The 23,904-nt window shown below is 40.7% G+C and overlaps 2 protein-coding genes across 2 annotated transcripts; both read left to right on the forward strand.

Annotated features, from left to right (window-relative positions):
• The first annotated feature begins 3,806 nt into the window (after positions 1 to 3,806).
• LOC103697335 (L-type lectin-domain containing receptor kinase IX.1-like) lies at positions 3,807 to 9,703 on the forward strand. Its single transcript, XM_026801201.2, has 2 exons — positions 3,807 to 5,545; positions 9,203 to 9,703. Exons 1-2 carry the CDS (start codon positions 3,925 to 3,927, stop codon positions 9,655 to 9,657), a joined length of 2,076 nt encoding a protein of 691 aa, XP_026657002.2. The 5' UTR covers positions 3,807 to 3,924; the 3' UTR covers positions 9,658 to 9,703.
• An 8,559-nt stretch (positions 9,704 to 18,262) lies between these two features.
• Positions 18,263 to 21,813, forward strand: LOC103699026 (L-type lectin-domain containing receptor kinase IX.1-like). The gene is made up of 3 exons (XM_039131457.1): positions 18,263 to 19,603; positions 20,105 to 20,366; positions 21,107 to 21,813. Exons 1-3 carry the CDS (start codon positions 18,287 to 18,289, stop codon positions 21,526 to 21,528), a joined length of 2,001 nt encoding a protein of 666 aa, XP_038987385.1. The 5' UTR covers positions 18,263 to 18,286; the 3' UTR covers positions 21,529 to 21,813.
• Positions 21,814 to 23,904: the final 2,091 nt, after the last annotated feature.

Consider the following 23,904-nt stretch of genomic DNA (forward strand, 5'->3'; position numbering starts at 1 on the left):
ATCGCACGGCCCACAAAGGCTGTGGTCCAATTCACCCCTCCTCTTGGGTTGTCACCTTGGGCAACAGTTATGAAATCTGAAAAATGCGACTGGGTAAATTATGAAAAATCTATTTTGTGTATATGTATGTATTCTCCGCATGGCTATGATCTGTTCTGGCCTTACCAATGGAGATTTTTTGTTGGCCCTATCGACTTGTATCCGTGAGAAACTGGTTTCGACACCATGCCACCGATGATTAGAATAGTAGATTTGGACACCGTTACCACCGTTGGTTAATAATAGTGATTTGGACATCGTTGCCACCGGTGGTTAATAATAGTAGATTTGGCACTTTGGGCAACCCATGCCACTCGGTTACGTGACCACAGCCTATTAATGTTGAAATTTTGGTATCATAGTTTTTGTGAAATTATAAAAGCTTAGAAAAAAAATATGTTATTTGTGGTTTATTTTTCAATCATTATTTTGTGTTTTGATTAAATATCTCGCATGCTTTGACCCCACTCTAGGGTATTATGTTGCTTACTTGGCTAGTGTACCTCATTATCATATTTTTCTTTTTTTTCAGATCTAGATGCATAGACGCCTGATCGCTCGGAACTTGGAGAGTGCACTAGATTTTCTAATGATTTCTTCATTTATGGGCATTTTAGATAGACTAGTTAGAGTATTTGATTTATGTTGACATATGGTATTTTGAAACTTTGGAAGATTACTTTGAATATATTTTTGTGGAAAAAAATATTTTGAAAGTTGTCATTGCTTTGATTTGATCTGTAACCTTGCATGTCTGTACGGTCCGCCGTGCAGGCGTGCGGCATCTGCCGTGCTCTAGGCTCGAGGCATGATAGGCTAGCTGGCCATTGGCCCTGGACGAGTTCACGAACAGCAAAGGAAGCTCGGATTCACTAGGGTTTAAGCCGGAGATAAATGCCCTTGATCCCCTTAAGTCGAGGGTCCTCATCAAGGGGAGCTCACGATGTTCTAGCAGGCATTTGGGTATGAGAACTTGCCAGGTTTCCGCTATCAATGTGACAAGATAATTTAAATTAGCTAGTTGTGTCCTTTTTCTCTTTCTTGAATTGTTCCACCCTTAATTTTGGTTATTACAATTTTCTAATTAGGTATAATAAACTAGACGAGATTACGTCAAGCCAACATATTTATGCTATAAATTCCTTTTTTTTTATTAGTCTTGTATTAGATAAGATTGAGAAAGTTAGGATGAAAATAATTTGGACGTCAAAATTCTAAATTAGGAACTAGCAATGATTGGTTAATTGTTATTGCCAATGATTGGTTAAGGACAACTTGGTTTCATATTAATTTTAATTGGACATGTTAAGTGTGGATTACTAGCATCGTAGCTGAGTTATGGACAATAGATAAAAATTCTGGTACATGATCACCAATATATATTACTTTTGATTGTATCATTGGATTTTGATCTATGAATTCAGTTTGCATGAGATGATACCATTTGGTATGAGCATATTCATGTATTTATTATATGTGGATATCTCCTATTGAAAACATGACTATATGAACAATGACACTATTAAATTGAAATTAATTGGACAAGAATAATATCTAATGATCTGACAGATTAAAAATGGTTAGGACTAATCTCATCATGTAAATGGCCTCCACAAGTTTATGCGTAGGATAGCCTCGACGAATTTATGCGTGGCATAATCTCGACGGGCTTTAGTGTGGGATAGTATCTACAAGTTTATGCGTGGGCTAGCCTCCGTGAGTTTACACTTGTAAACTTTATTTATCAATCATAGAGAGGGGCATGATTTTGGTCAGTCCAAAGCTGAAAAATAAATTATTATAGAACTTAGAATTGAGAAAAAGAGGAACGGATGATAAGACACAAAAAATCAATGTTGAATAAAAGATTTTACTTGTTGGTATTTATAATATATATCTCTTTTGATAAAATAAATATTTGATATATATTTATCGGGATATTTGTTGATTTAATTAAGTTATGCTGGATGTTTGAAAAGAAGTTTCATAATTTATGTTTTCACTCTAATATCGTTTATTGCTATTTTCTTAAGATGTGCGGAGATTCTGACTAAGCTGCAATGCTCACACCATCTTTTTTTTCTTTTTTTTAGAATTGCAAGATGTTTATTACTTGATTATGGTTCAGGTCATGGATGAAAGATAAATAGATGGAACGTCATTGATACCGGTTGAATAATTGAATATTGTACTTGTATAATTTTTGTTATTTGTCATAAATTAAAATTATTACTATTTACGGATATTAGAGTTGTAATAAATTACCAGATTTTATATGTTTTTTAGAGCCTTGTTCTAAAAAAACGCGCGACCGTATCATTTGGCCGATCCAGTTCATAGATTCAGGGTGCGACACAATTAAATGGTAAGCCATCAATTCAAGGGCACACCAAAACTTCAAGGAACCTGCATGCACTTGTAATTGCAGTCCATCAAGGTTTGCAACGTCAACTGTTTTTTATGAAATTTGTCGCACATCAGCTATGCAATGATGTGAAATTTAGTACTTACTCTCCACTGGCCGGCAGAACTTTTGTTGGACTCTTAGAAACGATAACGGGAAGAGTAATGTGATCCATGCCAAGGCTGAAAGAATGAAAAATACTAAACTAACATGAGGACGGATTAATAGTCCAAAAATATCACCAACTCCTAAAAAACTTCAGTCACCGAACCCTAGTTAGCAACTGATCTCGTACAACAATCTTGACTTCTTTATAGATGTTCATACGGTGTCCAATGAGTTTGGCACGGAGACCCACCGACTTGAAGAGTGGGAGCCACTGCAAGAAAGCCTTAATTGGTGCCGTGAGACTGCACCCAAATGCACCGTCAAGGAAGCCGTGCCGTCCAGCCGTCGCATTCCATTACGTGTTGCTCGAGAAAACTTGCATGCACGGGTCCAATAATCCAATTCATAATAAACTTGACGGTGTAGCCATCTGGTGAGCAGACTTGATAATTAAATTGATGCCGGCCTGAACACTTCTGGACACCAAGTCTTGGATATCCCAGAGCTGAGGTAATTGGCCTGCACGATAATTCATTGATTGCATCCGTTAGTTACAATGCTGCGACCCAAAATTTGAGCGTCTTCCTCAGAAATGCTTCAGATCCCCAGAGGAATTGGAACCTGTTTTATGTCGTCGACTCGAGGCACTACCAGCCTGTTAACGTAGCCATTGGTTTCTCAGCTTCCACCGGAGACCTTTACAAGTCGCATAGCATCTATTCCTGGGATTTCAATTCCTCCAATTTAGGTTCTCAAGGTCCTGCTCCCAGTCCAACTAATGAAACTTTTGAAGCCAAGAAGAAGAGTAGGGTGCGCCTAGTGGCTTTTTCAAACGAACAAAGTATTTACGAGGAGCTCATGTTTGGCTTGAAATTAAGCTAGATATTAGTACATGAATAAGTTAAACATGAATTAAATTTATTTAGCCCAATATAAACAAATTGAACAAAGACTAGATTTGCTTCATTCAAGTCTGGGTCAATGTAGCTCAAATCATAAACAAATAAATATTACTTACTAATTTTTTATTGGTAAGAATCAATTGATAGGTAGAATCAATAGGCGGCCTCAGCCATAAGATTTTAAAACTAACAACAACAATTTTATTTGACGGTGAAAATTATGGCCAATGGATTATAGATTTAACAACTTAAGGTCACGAGAAATATTCAACCTCTCATTCTCTTCGCGACACCACCCCATCCCTCTCTTTTCCTGTCCAATTCTGTCTCCCTCTTTCCCCGCCTCTGCCTCCCTTTCTCTCTCTCTCCCCCCTCTCTGTCCGAGTATGCTCTCTAAAAGGCTCAAAGACATTATTCCAAGAAAGTCCCATTGTGCCGCGCGTATGCCATCCTTAAGTTCTTATAGCTTCCATGGACCTTCTCAAGATCCTGCTTCCTAAGCAAATGGCTCTCTGCAAGTCTGGTTCTCTCCACATCTTAGTTCTCCTCCGCTTTCAGTTGTTATCCATCGTGATCCCCCATGCAACCCCACTCTCCTTCAACTTCACTGGCAATGAACTGGACAGACCAAACATAAGCTTCTCTGGCAACGCCGACTCCGTCAACGACGCCGTCCAACTCACCCAGAACCAGCGGGACTCTCCCCTTGACCATAGCGTTGGAAGCGCCACATATTCCGAACGGGTGCCTCTCTGGGACAAAGATTCAGGAACGCTTGCCAACTTCACAACAAATTTCATATTCGCTATCAACAGCTTCGGAGAATATGTAAGTGGTGACGGGCTTGCCTTCTTCCTCTCACCCTTCCCTTTTGAGGCTCCACCGAACTCATCCGGTGCGGGTCTTGGACTATTTACAAATTCTGGCAATAATACGTCGGAGAATAATGTGGTGGCTGTCGAATTTGATAGCTTTTGGAACCCTCAGTTCAACGATACGAGCGCCAACCATGTGGGCATCGACATTTGGTCGATCTTTTCCGAAAAACAAGTGGACTTGAATGCTAGCATCAGAGAGAATGCACAATTCATTGCATCCGTTAGTTACGATGCTGTTGCTCAAAATTTGAGCGTCTTCCTCAGTAAAGCTTCAGATCCTCAGAGGAATTGGAGTCTGTTTTATGTTGTGGACTTGAGGGACTACCTGCCTGAGAACGTAGCCATTGGTTTGTCAGCTTCCACCGGGGACGTTTACGAGTCGCATAGCATCTATTCCTGGGCTTTCAATTCCTCCAATTTGGGTTCTCTAGGTCCTTCCGAAGCCAAGAAGAAGAGTAAGACGAGCCTAGTGGTGGGGCTTGCTGTTGGTATTGGGATCTTGCTATGTGGGTTGGGTTTGTTGTGGTCCGCAGTATCGCGTAAGAGGGCCAGGGGAGGGATGGAAGCACAACAAGAAGAAGAAGAAGAAGAAGAGATGGCTCTTGAATTGTCCCTCAATAATGCATTCGAGAGAGGTGGCGGCCCTAGGAAATTTTCTTATACTGCACTCGCGATTGCAACCAGAAATTTTGTTAAGGAGGCAAAGCTTGGCGAAGGAGGTTTCGGGGAGGTTTACATGGGAATGTTGGATGATACGAAGCAAGAAGTGGCAATCAAGAGGATTTCTAGAGATTCTAAGCAAGGGAAGAAGGAGTATATTTCAGAAGTCACGATTATAAGCCGGCTGCGGCATCGCAATCTTGTGCAGCTCATCGGCTACTGCCATCAAAAAGGCGATTTGTTGCTTGTCTACGAGTACATGTCGAACAAAAGCCTCGATCGGCATCTATACAGCGAGGAGAGATTGCTAACATGGTCAGAGAGGTACCAGATCGCATTCGGCTTGGCCTCAGCACTGCTCTATCTTCACGAAGAGTGGGAGCAATGTGTGGTCCATAGAGATGTCAAGCCGAGCAACGTGATGTTGGATTCAGGGTTCAATGCTAAACTCGGTGACTTTGGGCTCGCAAGGCTCGTGGATCATGACAGTAACATGCAAACAACGCTCATCGCTGGGACCAGGGGATACATCGCACCTGAATATGCTACCACAGGTAAGTAATATTATAATTATAGCTGCGCTTGATCTCTCTTTGAATGATTGCTTTTTTGATCGGAACTATAGAAATAGATTTGGATTTTTTGCATAGATATTTCCTAAATATTAAAATTTATATAAATATTCTCCTAAAATTGATATTTGCATCTATACCCTTATAAAATACTTATTTTGCATGTGCACCCTTCACGTGTCTTTTTCTTGCATATATACCCACACCATCTAATGCCGTCAAGAAATTAGCGGTTTAAAATTAAAAATGACTAAAATATCTTTAATAGGTAGATATGAAAAAAGAAATAATTATAAGGGTAGATATGCAAATAATACTTTGTGAGGGTATTCATTCAATTTCACATATTTAGGAGGGTTTATATGCAAAAAATTTTAATTTTATTTTTTTCTAATTCAACCTATTTTAACACTTGGATTTGTCGAGTGCCTGCTCCTCAATATTTTTCATAAAAATATTGCTCAAAAAAAGATTAATACGACAATTAGATGACAAAAAAAGTTATGGAAGTTCTTTTACTAATTATGGAATTATTTTAATTCATTCTTCTTCATTTATAACTACTATATCTTATTTCATCGAAATATAGCTTATAATATTTATTGTTATAGATACATATATGAGGGCATGTATTAGAATATCGAGTAGAATCACTTAAAGGCACATAATAGATTGTAATAATCAAGCTTCCTTGCTACTGCTATGCTCTTAGGTGGGAGAACAACATCAATCATTCCCAAACAAAATCATTGAAGGACTTTGAACCCATCAGATTTATTAACAACCTTCGCGGCCCTGTGGTAGAAGGCCAGCATTTATGTTGTGTACCTTAAGCCACTTTTCTTTGGAGCCTAAATTTTCTAGAAGAAGAAAAAATCTAGTATATGGGGCCCATCTTGTTATAGTAATTTTAAATCAGCTATCACCCTACACATGAGATATTTTTCAACTCTAAAAGATAGACATTGCAAATCTCATGCACTAAAAAATAAATATTACAAAAAAAAGAGAAGGGTATACATGCAAAATAAGTGTTTGATGAGGATATACATGCAAATATCAAATTTAAAAGGGTATTCATACAAACTCCAATATTTACGAGGGCATGTACGCAGATCACCCAATCTTTTCAGAGGTATTATCCGCTTTGGGGAAGAGCACTCATGTTTTCAGTGCAGTGTTTTCCCTCGCAGCTTTGCCCTTTAAAAGGTGCCTCTGAAGATAAAGGAGTTACCCCCCATTTAAGGCATAGCCCACTTCGTCACTCAAGCAGTATGGGACTAAAATCCTGGGATCCGCTCCCCCTTGAACACAGCCCCCCCTGATAGAGAGGCTGTGATTCTACCTTGCGGTTTTACAAGATCGAGGAGGTTTCCCACAAACGGTGCCAACTGTTGAGGCCAAAAAGCGACCGTGTTTCTCCTCAGAGGTATTGTCTGCTTTGGAGAAGAGCACCCACGTTTCCAGCACGGTGTTTCCCCTCACGGCTTTACCCTTTAAAAGACGTCTCTGAAGAGAAAGGAGTCTTTAGCAAAAAAAAAAAAAAAGAGAGAAAGGAGTCACGCCCCCCCCCATTTAAGGCACAACCCTCTTCGTCACTCAAGCAGTATGGGACTACAGTCCCGGGATCCACTCCCCCCCCAATACTATCTAATACCATCAAGAAGTTAGTAGTTTAAAATTGAAATGATGAAAAATACCCTTAACGGGTTTCTTTTTCTTTTTTAGAGAGTATTCATACAATTTCATATATTTAGAAGGATATATACGCAAAAAAGTCCTTGAATTTTTGCATAAATTCTCTTCTAAATATTGAAATTTGTATGAATGCCCTCCAAATTGATATTTACATGCATACCCTCACCAAATACTATTTTTGTATAAATACCTTTGACATAGCAATTCAACTAATGTGATTAGCCAAAATCATATTTATTTAAATTAAAAATTAATTAAAATTATGAAAGTATTTTTTTTTATTTTTGAAGCGAGTAATAGATTAACAGGTCTCACTGAAAACTAATATCTCTACCTCCTTTAAGAAATTTTTCAATCTCGCTCGAACCTCTATTTTACTTCTCCGTCTAGAATTATACCTATTTTTTTGACTCCCTTCTCCCATAAACTACATCTTTTCATCTTCAAAAAAATTGAAGCTCCAAAGAAAAGCTGCTTAAGGTACACAACGTAAAAGATGGCCTTCTACCACAAGGCCACAGAGATTGTTAATAAGTCTGAAGAGTTTGAAGTCCTTCAATAATTTTGCTTGGGGATGATTGATGTTGTTCTCCCACCCATGAGCATAGTAGAAGCAAGGAAGCTTGATCATTGCAATCTATAGTGTGCCTTTAAGAGATTCTAATCTTTTTCTATATTCTAATACATGCCCTCATATATACATCTATAACAAAAAAATATTATAAGCTATGTTTTGATGAAATGAGATATTTTTATGGAAAACATTGAGGAGCAAACACTAGACAAATCCGAGTGTTAAAATAGGTTGAAATAGAACAATATCAAATTAAAATTTTTTGCAAGTAAACCATCCTAAATATGTGATATTTCATGAATACCCTCGCTAAGTATTATTTGCATATATACCCTTATAAATGTTTCTTTTTGCATATCTACACATTAAGAATATTTCAGTCATTTTTAATTTTAACCATTAATTTCTTGACGGTGTTAGATGGTGTGGTCATATACGCAAGAAAAAAAAATGAAGGGTATACAAGCAAAACAAGTATTTTATAAGGGTATACATGCAAAAATCAATTATAGCATGATATCTATAGGAGGGTATTTATGTAAATTTTAATATTTAGGAGGATATGTATACAAAAAATTCTAGATTTTATTTATGCTAGGTAGAGCTGAATTGCTGATCGTGCCTGGGCCTAGACTAATGAAAATGGCTCTTGGAGGCCATGGAAGCCGTGTGGTCTGGGCCCATCATGTGTAAGATATTAGCTCTACAATAAGATAGAGCAATCAGTGATATCCCAATTTTATCAATAGCCATGCTGGAGAGTTTTTTTGGGCTAGTGAAGTACAGCTTCCTTCTACTTTGTATCATTTTATTTCTTCTGACTTGGCAGGCTGTACCCACATAAAAGCTATATGAAATGCTATTTATACCAAAAAAAAAGAATATAATAGTCTAATTTGCAGAAAATTTTACCATCAATCTTCTTGTCCTATTGTATCTGAAGAAAAAATAAAACACCTCTATTTGCATGTTAGGAAGTTAAAATTCAGCCGAACTTATGTGTTCTGACTAATTTTCATTAGGCATAGATATATTCCTACCCACAAATTTATGCCTGAAAAAGTTGGGGTAAACAAGTTTCTTCAATCAAGCTTGTCTCACCCAATAGTGAATTGGTCCAGCCTATACAAAAGGCTATTGATTGCTCAAACTGAATATCCAACCTAGAGGCTTACTCCATCAACTGCTATACCCAAGAATAAACCCCAGCTAGCCTGGCTCAATATGAAAACGCTTCATGACAATATCAAGTTTGGATCATAGTTGTCTTGTTTAGTTGGGTCTACATTGTTTTAATTAACTTGAAATTAATGGTGATAAATATAAATTAATTTTTGCTAATCGAAATGCATCATACTATTTTATAGGAAAAGCTAGCAGAGAATCAGATGTATACAGCTTTGGAGTTGTTGTGCTAGAAATTGCATGTGGTAGAAAACCAATTGATTTAAAAGAGGAGCAAGACAAGGTGAATTTGGTAGAGTGGGTTTGGGAGCTTTATGGCCAAAACATGTGTTTAACGGCAGTGGATAAAAGGTTAAAGATGGAATTGGATGAGAAACAAATGGAGCGCTTCATGATTGTAGGGTTGTGGTGTGCCTATCCAGATTACAATCTGAGACCATCGATAAGACAAGCAATCAACGTTCTCAAATTTGATGCTCCACTTCCCGATCTGCCGCCCAAGATGCCTGTAGCAATGTATTTTCCTCCAATGAATATTTCTAATCTTATCTCCGCATCATCATCATCCGGCGGACCTTCAGTTAGTAGCTACTCGACAAGCTCCAACTCAAAAATGTGCAGGAGTTACTTTGAGTAAGAAATTGAAACAAGTTTTAAAGATTGAGCTTTTGTTCTCGGAGGTCTGATATGTTATCCATTGCACTTTTAAATTAGTCTTATATGTTTATCATGTAACATGGTGAGGAAATTGCTTCTTAATGCTATCATGTGTTCTTTACTATCAAGTTTCCAAACTTTGTGAGGAAATTGTTTCTCAATATAAGTCCATTATTTTTTCCTCTGCATAATGGTGCGTAGTGTATATATCATTATGCTGACATTTGTTTTCACAGGAAACAAATATGTCTGCATATGTTACATGTGTACAAGCATGTGTGGCCAACAACTATATGTTACATGTGTACAAGCATGTGTGTACAAGCAGAGGAAAATTTGTACTTCTGTCTCCTTTAACCAAGCATATGATTGAATGTTGAAAATTAATGCAGTGCTTTTTATATATACCTTGATTTCTATTTCCTACATCTCAATAACAAATCATATAACACATACTGGCAATGTCGTATCTGGATATAAAATCTAAGTTTGAAGCACCTCATGTCGTTGATGGAGAAATTCTTACCATGAGCTCACAAAAGTCTGTACTAAATCTCAAATAAATGATCCAACAATTGGTTGATTGTCATCCGTATCATCACCTGAATCCATGTATTTACCACTAGATCATCAACTCCTGGACATACTTCTGAGAATTTGTAATAACAAGTAGATACATGAAAGCTTAAACTTGATATTTCTGAACAATTCTTGTTCATGCATCGTCAGGCTTCTCATCCCATGTTTCAGAAACTATTCCTTGTTCACCTCCTAAAACTCATAGATACTACATTACCTTATAATCCATTTTTACCCAAAAATGTTTTGTTGTTTGTTCGCATAGTCGATCTACCATCATCATTAGAAACGCAGCAGAGACTACTTGAAGTCTTGAAGAGGATAACGCTAGAAAGAAAATAACTTGCCTGCGATGAATTCTTTACTCTGTTATCTATTTTAGGAATTTCCGGGTAGTTCTGTGAGCAGAGGTTGCCCCAGATTTTAATGGTATGAAGGATTTTATGCAGAATTGAGTTGGTTGAAGATTTGTTTCTCAAGAATATTCTTGTGTTCCTCTCATGCCAAATTTGCCAACGTAGTGCCAGAATGAGATGATCCGAACCTCCCATGTCCCCCATATTACAATTAGACTAGACCTGAAAATATTACACTACCCACTTTGAGATGACTTCTGCCTTTGTGAATTCCACCCTTTGCAAATATTCATCCTATTAATAAAGTTGGGGGGAGCGGCTCACTTCCTCCATTTTCTCTCAAAAAAAAATATTTTAGGAATTTGCACAGAATCGATAGTAAAGTAGTCAGTTTATGCTCTGGACAGGGAAGTCCGGTAATGATGTAATATTTTGGTGGTTGGTATGCGAACCATCAGGCGAAAGAGAAGTGCATGTACACTGGAATAGATATTTATTAATTTGATAATTATAAAGTTTTCCTTAATCTAGAGCATTGCATGCTCAGAAACATGGCAAACTTTCTTGCACTCCCTAAATAAGATGCCCGATTAATGAAGCTTAAAGTAGCCCCCCCCCCCCCCCCCCGGCAGCCGGTGTGGACTAGTCACCAGATTTTGGAGGAGGAGCTAGAGGTTCTCGAGCTGCTGGCAGAGAGAGTGGAAGCATCCATGCAAGCGTGGGAGTCAACGGCGACATCGTCCGCAGCCTTGGCCGATGCATTTCGGCAAAGGCTGCAAATAGATCGGGTTCATCTGTAACCCAATCCGACCTGCTTAGACCCTACTCGATCCGAATTTTAGAATTCGCGGCATCGGGTCGGGTTCTAAATTTGGACATGTTCTATTTTTCGGATCGGATCTAGGTTAACCCAATCTCAGCCTGACCCGGATCCGACCCGACCCATTTTTTTGGAATCAATTTTGGATCGTTTACCAAAAGATCTGATCTGACCCGACCTGAATCTGGATTACTCATTTAGACCCGCAGGTCCATAGGCCACAGCCACAGGCCCGCAGCTGCAAAGGGAAAGTGCTCCCCTTCTCTCTTTCTCTTCCTCCCTTCCTTTCTTTTTTTCTTTCTTTCTTCTTCTTTCTCAGCCTCCCCGGATGATCCTTCGATCCCCATTTGACCCTCAGCTCCAAAATCTCACCTACCCCTATCAAAACCCATAAAAATTAAAACAGTTTCACCCAAACCCAATTCCCTCCCCTCTCCTTTTCCCCTCTCGAACTTCCCACTCCCCCAGCATTTAGGTGGGAAATCTTTCTTTCCCATCAACGCGTTCTCTGAAAAAATCCAATGTGTTTTCCAAGATCTTGAGACCTCTCCACTTGCCATGGATCTCGAGAGCGGCATCTACTCCAGTCCCTCCAAGGTTAGCTGGATTCCTCATCTATTCCCTGTCTCATCTCATCTCATCTCATCATCTAGTTTTCATGCGCTGATAAAGATTCGAAGGCTGGGTGATGAGGTTAATCATAAATAATAACATGCTAAGATTTAGAATCACAACAATAGTATATTCAAGTTTGAGAAATATACCTGCGGAAGACATATTGAATACGATCTTCAATCATCCAGAATAATAGCAGCTAGATCTTCCCTTCCTTGCTCCTCACAAAAGATAGCCGTCAATAGGGCAAGCTATCAACCATATGGAGAGGAGAGGGAGACCTAGCCTTTATATAGGAAACATAAGGGAGCCTTCCCATTAAAGGCTCCAAAAACCTAATTGGGTTTCCTGGCCTATATACCAAAATTATCGCAATAGGTAGGATTCAATCCTATACATCGAAGGTGCACCAAAGCCCATAAAATAAAATGATCACACATCATATTGGGTTTAACCAAAGTACCATTATAAGCCATACGTCTAACCTATTTTATAAAACAAAAAATACGCAACAAGTGGAAGCCCATATTTTGAAAATATTCTAACATTCTTCCGGTTGGGCGAACATGGATTGCTATATTCATTTAAAAAACTTTATTTTGAAAACGACTCTCAGGTTAGACTATATAGACGGCTACACATATAGCTTAAATGATAATCACCTTGGATACATGATCTGCTCCAACAAGAATATCAACATTGAACATGAAAGTCGTTACACCATTTAATTGATGTAAGACCACTCCACAGCTATAAATGCTAACATGCTTATCGATATGGATCTCCATCCTCCAACTAATGTAGTAGTATGTAGTATGAACTTAGCACCAAAATGTGATAAAAAAGTATGCTAATTCATATCAGTTCTCATAAATGCTTCAAAAATGAAGCCACGTCTCAAAAGAGACTCACATCATGTCTTTATGCATTATATCTCGAGATCAAAATGATATCATAATAAAAGACATATGTGAAATGCATGCTCAAATATAATTATAATTTCTGTGTACAAAATACAAAATTATAAATGGGAAGATAAAAGTATTATTATTAAAAAAAACTGTACCCGAAGCATATAGGTTGCCTACGTACCCCGTCAAAAGGAGATCAAGCCAAAACGTAGTTATTTTATAACTCCTACTAACTAAAAACATCAAAGATTTTCATAATGCCCATATTAGCAATATGTGTCTTAAAGACTTTCGGTGCGAGTCCCTTAGTCAACGGGTCGCAATCATTGCCTATGTATTTATATGCTCTATTTTTGTCTACCCTTTTTTAACTTTATCTCTGACGACCAAGTACTTGATGTCTATATGCTTAGAGCCACCAGAACTCTTATTATTCTTTGAAAAGAACACCACTTCACTATTATCCCAGTAGATGGTAATTGGTCTCGAGATGGAATCAACAACTTTTAGTTCTGAAATAAAATTTCTTAACCAAACGGCTAGGACCATAGCTCCATAACATGCCACAAATTCAGCCTGCATAATAGAGAAAGCCACTAGAGTTTGCTTAATACTTTTCCAAGAAATAGCATCACCAACCATCATAAAAACATAACCTGAAGTTGACTTCAGATCATCTTGACATCCTGCAAAATCAGAATCTGAGTAGCCTACCACTTTAAGATGAACTGTATGCTGAAAGGTAAGCATATAACCTTCAGTCTTTTACAAATATCTCATAACTTTCTTAGCTACTTTCCAACGCTCTTGTCCTGGATTCGATTGAATCTACTAAGGACACTCACTGCATAGGCTATGTCTGGCCTAGTGCAAACTTGAGCATATATTAGGCTCCCTACAACACTTGCATACAGTATGTTCTTCAAAGATTTCCTTTCAAGTTCATTCTTTGGACACTGAATTTTGCTAAACTTATCTCCTTTTACAATAGGTACATCACTAGGTGCACAGTTTTGCATATTAAACCTCTCTAGGATGCATCGTATATATGTCTTCTGAGAAAGTCCCAACAAAACATAACCTCTATCACGCTATATCTCAATACCAAGTACAAAAGAAGCTTCCCCAAGATCTTTCATTTCAAAATTAGCAGATAACATTTTTCTTTATTTCATGAAGTAACCCCAAGTCGCTGTTGGCAAGTAAAAAATATCATCAACATATAAAACAAAATAAATGAATTTTCTCCCACTGATCTTGAGATAAATGCATTGGTCCACTCTATATCTCTCCCACTATGGTGCACGGGGACCTGAGCACGTCGCCGCTGTATGTGTACAAGAGCACCTTCGTGGAGGACATCCAACACTCGGAGATGAATGAGGAGATCTACGGCGTGCTCTCCTTCATCTTCTAGACCCTCACCCTCATCCCGCTCCTCAAGTACATCTTCATTGTGCTCCGAGTCGATGACAACGGCGAGGGCGGCACCTTCGCACTCTACTCCCTCCTCTGCCGCCATGCCCACGTCGGCTTTCTTCCTAATGGCCAGCTTGCCGACGAGGAGCTATCCACGTACAAAAAAGGGGACAGCATCGGCGGCCGCAGGGCGGTGGGCGGCGCAACCGCGTCAAGGGTGAGGAGGATGCTAGAGAAGCACCTTGTATTTTTGTGACATTTCTTCTAAGACTAGTGAGTCCTTGTATTTTTTTTTTAGCCCCATTGCCTTGAGGTTCTGTGAAGAGACTGTAATAGGAGATAGAAAGAGACGTCTTGGATATTTTCACGAGTCCATTTCTAGAGAACTAAGGCCCCATTTGGGGAGCTTTTGAAGAGCCAAAAAGTACTTTGCAAAAGTATTTTTAGATAAAATAGGGGTGTTTAGTAAAAATTTTGAAAAGTTGTTTTAGTTTTTCCAAAAAGCTAAAAACAGCTTTTTGGGAGAAGCTCCAAAAAGAAGCTTTCTGAAAAAAATACTTTTAGACCCAGTCGAAAAGCTTTTTTTTTACCAAAATATTTGTGATAAAATATAACAATTACACAAAATATCCCTTTAATAATTGTTTAACCAATTTTATCATTTAGCTAGAAAATTTATTATATTATGGAAACTTAATTTACACTAATAATTACAATATTTTATATCTTTATTATTGTATTATACTATAAATATAATATTATATCACATTATATCATAATGCATTGATATGTCATGTTAAATAATTTAATATTATATTAAATTATTATGCTATAGTATACAACATTCTATTACTATATTATAATTAATAATAATATATTACATCACAGTAATATTATATAATATCATATATTTATGTATTAATATATATTATATTTTATTATATTAGGCAATGTTCTTTATGGTCATTTTGTCATACCAAAATTATTTTTTAATTTATTTACCAAACACATGTTAAAGTATCATAGCACTTTAGAAATATAATTACCAAAAAGCTCTACTGCCAACAGCTCTCCCAAACGGCCCTAAATATGGAGATAGACGTCAACAAGCTCATGGATAAGAGGCATATTTGTTGGGCTCTTGTTGCATTTAGAGACGTTTAGAAGTACAAAAGATGAATAATGGTGAGCTTTTAAAAGGGTTGTTTTGAAAGAGAGACCCGGACCAAACCCAACCTGAACCCGAATTATTCGAGTTAGGTCAGGATCGTACATGGATCCGACCAGACTCGAATGACCCATTGGGTCAAAAATTATAGTTGTGGACCCAACCCGACTGGTCGAGTCTGGATCTAAAATTAGGATCCAAACAAGAAACCGGGTTGGGTTGGGATCACTCAAGACCCGACCCAACCCATTTGCACCCCTAATTCCGGGGGAGTGAATTGCTCGAAAACTGAAAATCAAAGAGAAGCTAGACTATGATGTTGAATCCTTCTCGATGATGGAGGATCATCATGCATTCCAGTTCAAGAGTGAGGAGGATCGGAACTCGGCCTTGGTCAATGGCTTCTGGCTGGTGGCAGGCCAGTTATTGGCAATGGATCAATGGGTGCCGGATTTCGTTTCGGGCACAGATGTGGTGAAAAAGGTAGTGCTTTGGCTCTACCTCCTTTGTCTCCCCCTGGAGTATTGGGAGAAGGAGTCAACACTGACATAGCAACGGTGGCTAGTCGGCCATTGGCCCTAGACGGCTTCATGGACTAGCAAAGGAAGCCCAGATTCACTTTGGTTTAAGCTGCAGATAAATGCCCTTGATCCCCTTAAGTCGGCGGTTCTCATCAGGGGGAGATCGCGGACGTTCTGGTAGGCATTTGTGTATGAGAACTTGTCGAGTTTCTTCTATCAATGTTTGGCAGAATAGGCCACAAAGACGATGAGTGTCGATTTCCTCTTCCCATGCTAGCACCAACAGAGGGGGTGTCAAGGAGTTCTCGACGCCGACGGTGGTGGAGGCTGTTCAGGAGGCCTCAGATTAGATGGAGGAGCTGGTCAATGTGAACCGACGCCAGGTATTCGGCCCTTGGCTAGCCACATCTAAGATCTGGCAGCCTAGGGTTTCCAAGACTGGGGTGCATCCGAGGAAGATGGCAGAGTCCACCCTCGAGTCGGCATCTGAGCCAGGTTCCTCACAGTCAGATCTGAGTTCTCCACGGAACATGCCGAGCTCACCCAGTTCACCGCCGGACTTGGACGGCTGGCAAAAAAGGGCCAAGGTGGCCCATTGGAGATCACTAGAGAAGACGATTATTGTGGGTGACGTAGTGCAAATCATCGAAGGGACGAGTCAACCGAGTACCGACCCTGAGTCAAGTCCCGAGCCGTGAAGCAACTTGGGCCAGGCCCAAGGAGAGGGCCTGTTAGGCCAATTTGGAGGGCAGCAGGCCGACGCGAATATGGTGGAGGTGGGATCTAGCTCAGGCCCACTCAGGCGGGCTAGGATCCCACCATTTAGGCGAACGAGTTCTAGATCGGTGGAGTCTAGGCTCTCACATCCTCAGCCCAGCTCCCCTCCCACGGGCTCGAGAGCCCCACCAGATGGAGTCCAGCCCCCCTGGCCTGACTCGGGTGACCAGCCAGAGAAATGCAGGGGCTTTGGGAGGAGGCGATGCATCTGGCAAGGAGTTCATGGTTGGCGGGGAACCACCTCTGCAAGTAGTCCCATCTTCGTCATCAATGGCCAATTCCAGGGCATCAAAGCCCTCCGGTGGAGCTTCGGATGATGGTCGAGAGGTAACGGCGTGCGGTGTGGACGGCTGGGTTGGGGAGACGCAAGGCCACTATATGCTTTGTATCATGGTCGCTGGTGGGCAGCATGGACAATCGACGACGAGTATGGATGACAGGAATGGTGTGATGGCTGCAATGGGCACTCGGGTCTTGGGGGAGGAATCGAGCTTCATCGAGGGTGACCATGGCTCCACAGTTTGCTGGCTGAAAATGGTTGTGCTGGGCTTGGAGAAGAGAGAGGAGCCAAGGGAGGATGTGGCGGTGAGTGGGCCACGGACGAAGGCTAACAGCAAGGGCCTTGGCAAGTCCCCTTCTGCAGGATGAAGGTATTACTGTGGAACTGTGAGTGGGCCGAGAAATTCTCTTTCTGCACTGCCTTCTGAAGGTTGGTGCATCTGCATGATCCAAAAGTGTATGTCCTATTTGAGATGCTTCTCTCGGGTAGGAGTTTTCAATGCGTCAGGCACTCCTTCCCTACCTAATGGAGCTTCTATGCAATGGAGCCTCAAGACTTTATGCGTGGGATAGCCTTTAAAGGCTTATGCTTAGAAACAATAACGGGACCTGTAATTTGATTCGTGCCGTCCAGCCGTCGCATTCCATTACGTGTTACTCGAGAAAACTTGGATGCTCGGGTCCAATAATCCAATTCATAGACTTGACGGTGTAGCCATCTGGTGAGCAGACTTGGTAAATTAAATTGTTGCCGGCCTGAACGCTTCTGGACCAAGTCTTGGATATCCCAGAGCTGATGTAATTGGCCTGCACCGTGATAGCCACTGGTCGTAGCAGATGACCGCAACCAAATTTAATTGAACATATGTAGCTGATGCGACATGTGCTCAATGAGAATAGATGGCTCTAGGGTAAGGTGGGAAATCACAGGATTAGGCTTTTTCGGTGTTTGGAAACACCTTGAGCCGTCCTATTCGTGCTTATCTTGATATGCCGCTACAGAAATGAACGGCTGTCATTTACGCCGTGCACTGCGGTGCAGGATATAATTTCTCCTTCAGAATGACTATGCCCCAACAAACCTTTTGATGACGAAGTTACCGGTCCCTCATCTTTCTACCAGTCAAAAATCGACCTCGGCGAGCCCCCTTCACTCCCCAAGCAATGGCTCCCTGCAACTCTAGATCTCTTCACATCTTAGTCTTCCTCTTTCAGTTGTTATCCATCGTGATCCCTCTTGCAAGCCCACTCTCCTTCAACCTTACTGGCAATAAACTGGGCAAACCGAACATAAACTTATCTGGCGACGCGCACTTTCACGGCAGCATCCTCGAACTGACCAAGGACCAGGCGGAGGCTTCCCTTAAATCTAGCGTTGGAAGCGCCACATATTCCGAACTGGTGGCCCTCTGGGACAAAGCTTCAGGAACGTTTGCCAACTTCACAACAAATTTCAGATTCTCTATCAACGGCTTCGGACAAAATGTAAGTGCCGATGGGCTTGCCTTCTTCCTCTCACCCTTCCCTTTTGTCCAGGACCCATCGGCGACGTCCGGTGCAAAGCTTGGACTATATAAAAATAATGGCAACAAAACAGACGAGAACAAGGTCGTGGCTGTAGAATTTGATAGCTACTATAACCCTGAAGTCGACGATACGAGCGCCAACCATGTGGGCATCGACATTTGGTCGATCTTTTCGCAAAAACAAGTGGACTTGAATGCTAGCATCAGAGAGAATGCACAATTCATTGCATCCGTTAGTTACGATGCTGTTGCTCAAAATTTGAGCGTCTTCCTCAGTAATGCTTCAGATCCTCGGAGGAATTGGAGCCTGTTTTATGTTGTGGACTTGAGGGACTACCTGCCTGAGAACGTAGCCATTGGTTTCTCAGCTTCCACCGGGGACCTTTACGAGTTGCATAGCATCTATTCCTGGGATTTCAAGTCCTCCAATTTGAGTTCTTCCGAAGCCAAGAAGAAGAGTAAGATGAGCCTAGTGCTGGGGCTTGCTGTCGGTATTGGGATCTTGCTATGCGGGTTGGGTTTGTTGTGGTCCGCAGTATCGCGTAAGAGAGCCAGGGGAGGGATGGAAGCACAAGAAGAAGAAGAAGAAGAAGAAGAGATGGCTCTTGAATTGTCCATCAATAATGCATTCGAGAGAGGTGGCGGCCCCAGGAAATTTCCTTATAGTGCACTCGCGATTGCAACCAGATATTTCGTTAAGGAGGCAAAGCTTGGGGAAGGAGGTTTCGGGGAGGTTTACATGGGAGTGTTGGATGATACGAAGCAAGAAGTGGCAATCAAGAGGATTTCTAGAGATTCTAAGCAAGGGACGAAGGAGTATAAATCGGAAGTCACGATTATAAGCCGGCTGAGGCATCGCAATCTTGTGCAGCTCATCGGCTATTGCCATCAAAAAGGCGATTTGTTGCTTGTCTACGAGTACATGTCGAACAAAAGCCTCGATCGGCATCTATACATAGGGCTGTCAACGAAACGAGCCGAGCCCGAGCCTGGGAGAGCTCGGCTCGGCTCGTTTCACAGAAGCTCAGGCTCGGGCTCGGGCTCGGGCTCGGTAACGAGCTCTATTTTGGGCTCGAACTCGGGCTTGCTTGGCAAAGCAAAGGCTCGGGCTTGAGCTCGTAAAGCTCGTTTCAATTATGAGCTCTAGAACGAGCCCGAGCTTGGGCTCGTAATCGGGCTCGAGCTCAGGCTCAAGCTCGATAACAAGCTATTTTTCTCTATGTAATTAGATTTTTATGAATTATGGTGCTGAAATAAGATTTTTCAGTGGAAGACTAGAGCTCGTTTGGGCTCGTGAGCTACTCGGGCTCGGGCTCGGGCTCGAGTGTAAACGAGCCTCATATTGGGCTCGGGCTCGGGCTCGTTTGACTAACGAGCCGAGCCCGAGCCGAGCTTTTATCGAGCTGAGCCCGAGCCGAGCCCGAGCAGCTCGGCTCATTAACAGCCCTATCTATACAGCGAGGAGAGATTGCTAACATGGCCAGAAAGATACCGGATCGCATTCGGCTTGGCCTCGGCACTGCTTTATCTTCACGAAGAGTGGGAACAGTGTGTGGTCCATAGAGATGTCAAGCCGAGTAACGTGATGTTGGATTCGGGGTTCAATGCTAAACTCGGTGATTTTGGGCTAGCAAGGCTTGTGGATCATGACAGTAACATACAAACAACGGTTATGGCTGGGACGAGAGGATACATCGCACCTGAATGTGTTACCATAGGTAAGTAATATTATAATTCTAGCCGCAATTGAAGGCTCTGATATGAATGAATGCTTTTCTGATGGAAACTATAGAAATAGATTTCGTTTGTGCTAGGTAGAAATGAATTGGCTGGTTGTGGCTGGGCCTAGAACAAGGAAGATGGCTCTTTGAGCCCATGGCAACCCTGCGGTATAGGCCTACCATGTGTGATCATCAGCTCCGCAAAAAGATAGAGTGAAAGACCAATCACTGCTATCCCAATTTTATCAATAGCCAGGCTTGATTTTGGCTCACAAAGAATCTAATGGTCTGATTTGCGGAGAATTTTACCACTAATCTTCTCTCCCTATGGTATTTGAAGAAAACTAAAACCCCTCTATGTGCCTGATAGGAAGTTAAATTCAGATGAAGTTTTGTTTTGTGACTGATGTCCTTTTGGCCACAGATAAATTCCTACCCACAAATTTATGCCCGAAAAAATTAGGTTAACAAAGTTTCTTCGGTCAAGCTTGTCTAACCCAATAATGAAGTGGTCCAGCCTATACAAAAGCCACCCTGGAGGCTTACTCCATCAACGATGGTACCCAAGAATAAACCCAAGCTAGCCTGGCTTAATATGAACACAAACATGACAATATTTAGTTAGCATCATAGTTGACTTGTTTAGTTGGGTCTACATTGTTTTAATTAACTTGAAATTAACAGTGATAAATATAAATTATTTTTTGGTAATTGAAATGCATCATACTATTTTACAGGAAAAGCTAGCAAAGAATCAGATGTATACAGCTTTGGAGTTGTTGTACTAGAAATTGCATGTGGTAGAAAACCAATTGATTTAAAAGAGAAGCAAGACAAGGTGAATTTGGTAGAGTGGGTTTGGGAACTTTATGGGAATGGAAGATGTTTGACTGCAGCAGACCGAAGGTTAGAGATGGAATTCGATGAACAACAAATGGTGTACTTGATGGTTTTGGGACTATGGTGTGCTCACCCTGATAGAAATCAAAGGCCGACCATGAGGCAAGCAATCAATGTCCTGAAATTTGATGCCCCATTGCCAGCTTTGCCTCCCAATATGCCCATTCCAATGTTTCATTCTCCTCCAAGAAATGTGCCTGCTCCTCCAAAGTCTGATAGCTGCCCCACAATTTCAAACACAAATCTGTTGGGCCGTTGAAGGATGGTGAGTCATGCTAGAAAAGTTTAACAATGGTACCATGTTACCCATCATACCAGTGATTTATAATTCAACTATACAATTAGGAACTTTTTATTTTTGATAGGTGTTTCATTATATGATCGGGTGTTGTATGTCTTTGCCATAAAGGCTTGAAATGTAATATATTTCAAATCTCCTGCATGGGCAGCTGTAACGATAATTCTAGTCGAGAACATGTTGTACGTTATTTTGATATGCTTATCTCCAGGGTCATGTAATAAAGTATTCAGTTTTGCTTTGGTAGCTTAATCTTTTATGAGCCATTCGTATATTTAGATTGGATGACTATAATTAAACCACTAGCTGGTTGATACCGGATATAATACCTGAGATACTTGTCATAACCATCCATTCTAGTACAATAAGTGAGAAAACTATTGATTTTTTGTTTGTAAGGGGAGTTTTTCACAAATTGGGGAATCTCCACAAGAATACTTAGACCCTCCTCGACATCGAGCTGATCTTAGTGGGTCTATGCATCCATGTGATGAGAATGGGCAGCCTCAATGGAGATGAAGGGAAGGAACAGGCACAATGCCAATGAGGGACACAGATGAAGTTGCCTTGGAGGGCATTGCCGGAAAAGAGGAGATGAAGAATGATGGAGACGGTAGCACCTATATAGTACCTATTGTAATGAATTAAGTCCTTATCAACCACCTATTGTTGATAAGGACTTAATTCATTACAATAGGCTCGGCCAAACAGGGCCTATGTGGTCAAGTTTTGAAAGCTTCCTCCTCTACAGAATGGTTAAAAGCTAATGTGGACTAGTAGGTAATGTGATTTGCTAGGCTGCATGCTATCATGTCTTTTTTGAATTCTTCTTTAATGACCATTCCTCAGGTAATGCTCGATATAAGCATCAGTTCTCTTGCCTTTCGATTCAGCCACCAAGCACCTTAGGGAGCATGGCTCTCTGCAACTCTGTATCTCCCCTGCCATTTCGCCATCTCTTGGCGCCTCTCTCTTTCACTTCCTTTGCATCATAATTCCCTTTGCAACCCGCTCTCCATTAACTTTTGCAGTTTAATGACAACACTCGAGGCATTTTCTACCAAGGTGGCTCCTTACCGTCCACCTAATCAAAAACTAGCTCAACTGTTCCACTTAGAGCTGATCACGGGCAAGAGGTCCACCCAGCCCACTTAGCCCGGCCCGAAATTTAGTGGGCTTGGGCAAACACCCACACACACATATTTATAAACACGCACAAGTACACCATACAAACATACACAAACATATGTACACACACGTACAAACATACAGGCATAGGGAGACCCACACATACATTAACTAATTATATATTATAATAAAATAATAGTATATTTTATTGCATTTGGCCTATAATAGTGGGGTTAAAAAGAAAATCGAGCCTGGTGGGTTTGTTGGGCTATCCCTCCTATGTTGGAGGAGACTTAGCCCAACAAATGTGGGTTAAATTAATTAGTTTTTAGCCTATTTGGTTGGACTATTTTTAGCCTAAAACGTGAGGCCCATTAGGGCAACCTTTTATGTTGAGAATGCAGGGTATGTGAGCAGTCTTCCACGAATTAAAAATAGAGGGAGGCAGGGGAGAAGATGCAGAATTGATATTCAGCGCGCAATCTTGATCAAACGACGATCGGAAGGCGATCCGTGGTCCGATTGAGCTGAAATTTGGATAGCAGGTTCGCAACACGTGGTTCTTCAATCTGTACGGTGTGATCGCCATTTGCAGTCTTCTATCACAGTCAGATTTTTCAGAAACATGGCTGTTGTTTATGTGAGATCTTCTCAATCTTTCTCTCTTATTATTGATGTTTGCCAAGAATATTGTTCTTGAGATTATATGGTGATATATGCCTCTAGTTTTGGCTAGAGAGAATAGATTGTATACCCATTATTTGTTGATAGTGGAAGATTTTGGGTGGACTACGGTCCCGTGGTTTTTACTCTCCACATTGGGGAGGTTTTCCACGTAAAAATTTAGTGTTTCTTTTGTGTTTTCTTTTTCAGATCAACTAAGTATTTGTGAATGCCTTGATATATATATATTAGGTAGATTGGCTCTAATTATTTGTTTTCTAACAGGTTTACACAAGGTGGGAGAGTTGTTGATTCCGTTGTGCTTTAATTATTTTGTTTGTTGTTACCTCCCAATCCCAACAAGTGGTATCAGAGCCAGGTTGTTGAATTGTTTTATCTTGTGTGAACAATGGAAACAAATACTGCTAGAATGATTAATCTGAATGGTACTAATTATCATACATGGAAAGGAAAGATGGAAGATCTTTTCTATGTGAAAGGTTATCATCAACCGGTATTTTCTACTATGAAACCTGATGATAAAAC

This window comes from Phoenix dactylifera, chromosome 1 (assembly GCF_009389715.1).
Source record: "Phoenix dactylifera cultivar Barhee BC4 chromosome 1, palm_55x_up_171113_PBpolish2nd_filt_p, whole genome shotgun sequence".
Lineage (NCBI taxonomy): Eukaryota > Viridiplantae > Streptophyta > Magnoliopsida > Arecales > Arecaceae > Phoenix > Phoenix dactylifera.

Bases quoted from the DNA above. Each gene is read 5' to 3' on its own strand.
- LOC103697335 (XM_026801201.2), top strand. From the start codon at position 3,925: ATGGACCTTCTCAAGATCCTGCTTCCTAAGCAAATGGCTCTCTGCAAG. The intron at 5,546-9,202 runs GTAAGTAATATT...ACTATTTTATAG, and splicing joins ACCTGAATATGCTACCACAG to GAAAAGCTAGCAGAGAATCA.
- LOC103699026 (XM_039131457.1), top strand. From the start codon at position 18,287: ATGGCTCCCTGCAACTCTAGATCTCTTCACATCTTAGTCTTCCTCTTT. The intron at 19,604-20,104 runs ATAGGGCTGTCA...CCCTATCTATAC, and splicing joins GCCTCGATCGGCATCTATAC to AGCGAGGAGAGATTGCTAAC. The intron at 20,367-21,106 runs GTAAGTAATATT...ACTATTTTACAG, and splicing joins ACCTGAATGTGTTACCATAG to GAAAAGCTAGCAAAGAATCA.